The sequence below is a fragment of the Paramormyrops kingsleyae genome, chromosome 8, assembly GCF_048594095.1.
Source record: "Paramormyrops kingsleyae isolate MSU_618 chromosome 8, PKINGS_0.4, whole genome shotgun sequence".
Classification (NCBI taxonomy): Eukaryota; Metazoa; Chordata; class Actinopteri; order Osteoglossiformes; family Mormyridae; genus Paramormyrops; species Paramormyrops kingsleyae.
Window position 1 is genome coordinate 32,051,676 of NC_132804.1, and position 6,091 is coordinate 32,057,766.

The 6,091-nt window shown below is 39.2% G+C and overlaps 1 protein-coding gene across 1 annotated transcript; it reads left to right on the forward strand.

The window, feature by feature from the left end:
* The first annotated feature begins 1,314 nt into the window (after positions 1-1,314).
* Positions 1,315-2,903, forward strand: LOC111835886 (CCAAT/enhancer-binding protein beta-like). The gene has a single exon (XM_023796635.2). It carries the CDS (start codon positions 1,582-1,584, stop codon positions 2,443-2,445), a length of 864 nt encoding a protein of 287 aa, XP_023652403.1. The 5' UTR covers positions 1,315-1,581; the 3' UTR covers positions 2,446-2,903.
* Positions 2,904-6,091: the final 3,188 nt, after the last annotated feature.

Sequence of the window (6,091 nt, forward strand, 5' to 3'; positions counted from 1 at the left end):
CGTGTGTGAGTGTGTGTCAGCATGTATGAGTCTTGCTACGAAGTGACATCCCCTCCTGAGTGTCCCCTGCCTTGTGTCCTGCCTTGGACAGGCTCCAAGCTCACCTTAGCCCAATACCGGATAAGCCACTGGATGATGGACAGCTGGATAGATGTTTACAGTTATGCAATGTATTACTACATATCTTGAAGAATAAACATGCTAAAAGAATGGAAATGACTGGAATCCCGTCCAGGGCGTTCCCCTGCTTTGTGACTTAGGCTGGGATAGGCTGCAAACCTCCCCATTACCCTGACCAAATGGATGGATGGATGGATGGAAGGATGGAAGGATGGAATAAAAGCCACTACGTAGAGGGTACAATATTAGTATTCTGCAAACAGGCTGATTTTTTTTCACCAGACTATGTCTCCTGTAACAATTTGTCATAGGTTTAATATGCATTATTGTTGAACATAAGTGTTCCACTGTGATAGCCTACCTTTATCCTGTCTGATGTATGAAGTAAACACAACCTATTTACTCATAGCAATCACACTGATGCAATCAAATTCTTCGTGTTAAAATGATCATTGTAGCTCTTTGTACTCCACATTTACAGTCATTAGTGTCACTGGAAATGTATAAGAAGGGTAGCTATGGCTTTTATGGGGGGGTTCTGATTTTGATGAAAATGAACATGAATGAGAACAAACTATTTAAACTAACAATGTACGTGTATTTTGGGGGTCGTGCGGGGGGGGTCAGGAACATTTTAAGAGTGCTAATGCCCTCTAAAACAGTCTTAGCTACCGCCCTGTTTACGCCAGTTGTGCGAAAGAAATTTAAATATAATAATGAACTGGTGTTAGTATTAATGTAATGTAATGAATGTGAGTTCTGTTTCCTATTTTTCCACCACAAAATGTTAAAATGACCGGAGGAGAGAGTAATTACCACGGCCTAGAACACACACTGAAACAAATTTGTAATTCTGCGCACATTATTTTATCTGCATGATAAAACACTTTGCCTAACTTTTATATTTACGTCTAGCTTTTATACTGATTAAAAAATTAGTATTAAAATGTAAAAGTTGTTAGTGGCTTCTTTAAATGTTTACTCATTCACAAGATAAAATACTTTTGCTTTAGGCAAGAAAACAGTTTAAGCAATTCTATAGGTTTGTTCAATAACACAGACCTTGATCATTATTAGTTAAGAGCTCGAAATGACCCATCGACGGGTTTAAAGTAGGACTTGTTGCCAAACTGGTAGCCAAAAAAAAAAACTCGTCATACGGGCGTAAGGAAACACCGCCCTCTGTTCCGCGTTGTTATATAAAGTCCGCCGTCAAATTATTGAGTTATCGGGGTACATGCTCCGGAAAGTGTTTCATTTTGGAGCAATAGCTTGCAATCGAGAGCTCAAAGCCCCAAAAATCCGAGCTTTCTTGTGAACAAAACTATCTGTGACTTTCTGCCCTTTTTCTTCCACTTGCGGCTGAAGAATTTCGTGTTTTTTTCCTATGTCAGGGACCGGTCATTCTAGGAGCTGTCCTCGCGATCAAATGGTCCCGCACCCCGGCAGGTGTTAAGGTCCATGGACGCGACAGCCTTTTACGATCGCAATTTCTTTGCTTTCGGCGACAGCAAGAACATTAATATCCACAAGAATAAGTTGATTTACAAAGTGGCGAGCGACGAGGGCTCAATGAAGGAGCTGGGAATCGCGGAACACGAAAAAGCCATAGACTTCAGCGGCTACCTGGAGCCCGCTTTACACGACCGACAGCTCACTCAAACCCTGGACCACCACCGCGGGGAAGACGTCTTTGCCAATTTCCTGGCAGAAGAGGGCAAAAACCGACGAGTAACGCCCGGACAAAATTACAAAACTTATTTCTCTTTCAACAACCCGGGGCCCTGCCAATCCACCAGCCCATCAGATACTAATATTCCAGGATATCTCGATTTATTGCATTCCAGAGCTGACTCTGTCCTGGTCCAACACCATTCTGAGAGGTATATAAAACCCGAGTTAAAACAAGAATTTAAGGAGGGCACAAAGATGGACAATCGCATCTGCACCTACGAGCCGAGATCCTATTTGCATTACCAGTCGGCTCCAAATCTTGGTAATGTCTCTAGCGCCCCGTCCTGCTCCAGCCCACCCGGCACACCAGCCATCCCGGATGGGAGCCGCTCCATGGGGCATGACAAGATCTCAAGCGGCAAGGCGAAAAAGCGCCTGGATAGAGACAGCGATGAGTACAAACAGCGCCGGGAGAGGAATAATATAGCGGTGAGAAAGAGCAGGGACAAAGCCAAGATGCGCAACATAGAGACGCAAAGCAAAGTGCTGGAGCTGTCGGTGGAAAACGAACGCTTGCAGAAGCGTGTGGAGCAGCTGTCAAGGGAGCTGGCCACCCTGAGAAACTTACTGTCTGCTACGGGACGGCGCTGACACCATAGAAGGGACGCTCAATTTAGTCAATCACTACTGTACAGGTTTAGTATTGCAACCGTTCATTTTCCCGAATCATCCTTAGGTGACTGTCAGTGGAATTAAAGTTGACCGCGAGATGAAAGAAACTCAAAATGAAATTCAACGGTGCCTGGATTGTACGTGACTGTCACTGTGAGACGCGGTCGTGTCGTCTGCTTGTGCTCGTATTATGTTTTCGAATGAGGTGTTTTTTTTAATATATTTATACGTTGTCATGCAACGGTTGTCAAAAAGAGAAGTGGATTTAGACATGTATGATGCAACGCAATGTAACAGTATTGGTAGGGCAATGGAATGATCTGATATAGATAACCCATTAAAACGTGTTTGTAAATTGTATATATAAAACCATTCTGATTGAAATTATTTTTACTATTGAAAAGTGTATTTGCTTAATTAAATTGGAAAACGCATTATTTCTGGCTACATTTCTACAATTCCATAGTCTTTTGGGGCATGGCACAGCGCTCCGTAAAGCAGGCGCAATCATACATTTGTTTATTGATGTCTTTTATTTTACTTTGATTGTCTTGTAGTAACTACCTTAATTTTTATGTAAGTATACTGTTCAGAAATGATCATTAGAATTGAGAAACTAGGCTACCCAGGCGAGCATGAAATATTAAGAGTCTGATAAGTAATTGCATCAGACCGCAACGCAATAATGGTGCAAACTCTGAGTCTTATTGCAATAGGGTATAGTGTTGGATGTTTAACTTGCTAGAGTGACTTGCTTTATTTCGGCCTAGTATAACAGTAGCTTTAATAAATGTAAGTAAATTAAACCTGTCAGCAATCACATGAAAAATGTATCTTGATGGCATTTTAAAAAACATTACTTAATCTCCTTTGTCTTTTAACGTAAACTACATAGGGGTTTTACTGACGTAGATGTTGTGGTCGTGGGAATTATTATAATTCAGATTTTAGTTTTATTCATGTCACTGTACAAAGTAAACGTTACTACCGGAAAAATAGCAATAAAATGGGATAATATCAGTATCTTATTAGATGTATATTAAATAGAAATTAATACATCAACAAACAAGTGCCATTTCTTCATCTTTATTTCCCTTATATTTTAACAGAAAAAACCGAGTCATTAGCAAAATCTATAGTATTAGGCTACCTGGAATACGAATACCAGCGAATAACAATTTTAGCTGGAAAGCAAGATGTAAACAAAACAAAAACACAAACAGCATTAATTTAACACAACAAAGATTTAAATATTATCATTTTCTTTGCTCCTTGCGCCTTTACACACCACGAATTAGCGCGAATTTGTATAGCAGTTTATACGCTTTAGCCTACATCAAAAGTTCATTTGAGAGTGCAGTCGCTGTTTTCCCCACACAACATCATGAAAGCAACTTACTTTAATTAAAGGCAAACGTGGATTAAGAAGAAAATAAGCAAAATCACGCGGGAAACCCATACAGAAATGTTATGAGAAAATGATCAATAAACTATTAGACTATAGCTACTATTCCGAAAATATTGCTTTTAATCATATATATATATATATATATAAGACGTGTATTTAATATTACACATTGTACACTATAAATTGCAAATGTATGCAAATTAAATCATTACGGAAATGTGAATAAATTTATGTTGTACAAAACTATATATTGCACATAGGCCTACCGTTAACACCATAATTATTCTGAAATTAGCCCAGTATCTCGAAATTGTTTTGCATTTTTCAGTTTGCGCTTGTTTTGTTATTTCAGAACCATATTTAGGCAACTCCATGATGACCTGCGCAGTGGTGTAAAGTATCCTACTGCTAAATTTTCTGCTTTGTCGCGATATGAAGTAATTCAGCCAGACTACATTTCTCCTCTCTCTATCGATACTACTCAAAGTGACAGTTCACTCTTAAACTGAGTTGATGAGCAAGTGACAAGCAGCCTTAAGTGTGATTTCAAATATTCAGATGTGGTAGATCATGGATGCTAAACATCCATAAATCCATCAAGTTTCTATGCCCGTTTATCCTCTGGTATAGGGTATTTCTTAATTCTGGTACCATGCATGCATAATACATTAATCCACGTTAATGAGACGCCGCGACAATGCACTGGATAATCTTTGGAGAGGAAAAAGGAAAGATTACAAAAGGGAAGGTTTTGCATGTTCCCGTCCTCTGCTCAAGCCAGATTTTAATTTGAAATGTTCTGACATTTTCAAAACACTGCGAATTCTCATTCATGTTCTTAATATGTTTGTTCTTATCTTTGTAAAAGACAACAAAAAACAAAGCTTAGCGTATTTTTAATATACGAATTAATATGCATGCAGAAAAATCCTTTGCCGTCGACATCAGAAGCTGATATAAACGCATCAGTGATTATGCTACAGCAGAGGTTTTCAGATTTCTGCAATTAACTTCATAGTAACCAAATGATAAAACAGAATTTTCGATTTGAAATTTTCAGTGGTTTTGTATTGTCTTTTATTGACAAAATTCCTAGGGAGTACCTTGGTCTGTATTTCTTACTTAAAATTTGTAGTCTCACGCTCTTCACATGCATAAACTTTTTATTTAACAATAATCTACTCGCTATTATGTTCGGTTGTAATTGCTTGCTTTGTGTAATGTGCCATTCTTCTGTTAACACAATAGCTGTTCAACGTTATCAGAAACATAGCTGTTAGTCGTATAATTGGTCGACTGCAGCACTGAATGTTTGCGTGACACTTGGAGCGTGACATGCATTTGTGTGACACTCAGAGGAAGCCTGTTTTTAGTGGGGTTTTAGATTTATCTGTTTTTAACTATGAACAAAGAACATCATTTGTCTAAACTGTGAACTGATGTTTAAATACATGCATTTCAGAGCAGTAATTTCCATCATATGTGTTTTTTCGATTAGGTGATTTAGCCATCAGTCATAGATGGGCATCCTGTGAAGGGTGTGCCCTGCTTTGGTTCCAATGGTACCTGGGATAGGCCCCAGGCCCCCCCTGCCATCCTGTGCTGGATAAGCTGTTGGAACACAGACGGACCAAGAAATATTCATTTCTATTGCTAGCTGTCTTTTTCATAAACAAAATGAACATTGACTTCTACTCTGTATAAGTGAAGATTGCATGTTCTTACTGTGTCTTGCTGGTGGGATTTTTTTCAAAGGAGAGGCATTGCCCATAGTGTGAGACAGAGTGCGTGAGGGTGTACGTGCCCTGCAATGGACTGGCATCCCATCCAGGCTGCACCCCAGCCTGAGGCCCTAAGCTGTCGGTTATAGGTTCTAGACTCCCCTGTGATCCTGCTCAGGATAAGAGGCTGAAATATGAATGGATGGATATAAACATTTGAAAGAATCCATTCCGTTGCATTATATGTTTACATCACATCTATTCCTGGAAAATGCAGCATTTATTATTCATGTTCTCATTTACTCTATTCATTTCTCATTACTACAATCGCCTATGTTATGGACAGTGTGAACGTCCATGTTATACCGTTGTGGTCTTGAAAAATCACATATTTGAGCATCATCTTGTTTTTCAGTTACATAAGGCATACAATGTCTGTGTTTGTATACAAAAGAAGCCCTGAACTAGTTTCTAAATTGCCAGGTAGTCATTTACG

Bases quoted from the DNA above. Each gene is read 5' to 3' on its own strand.
- LOC111835886 (XM_023796635.2), top strand. From the start codon at position 1,582: ATGGACGCGACAGCCTTTTACGATCGCAATTTCTTTGCTTTCGGCGAC.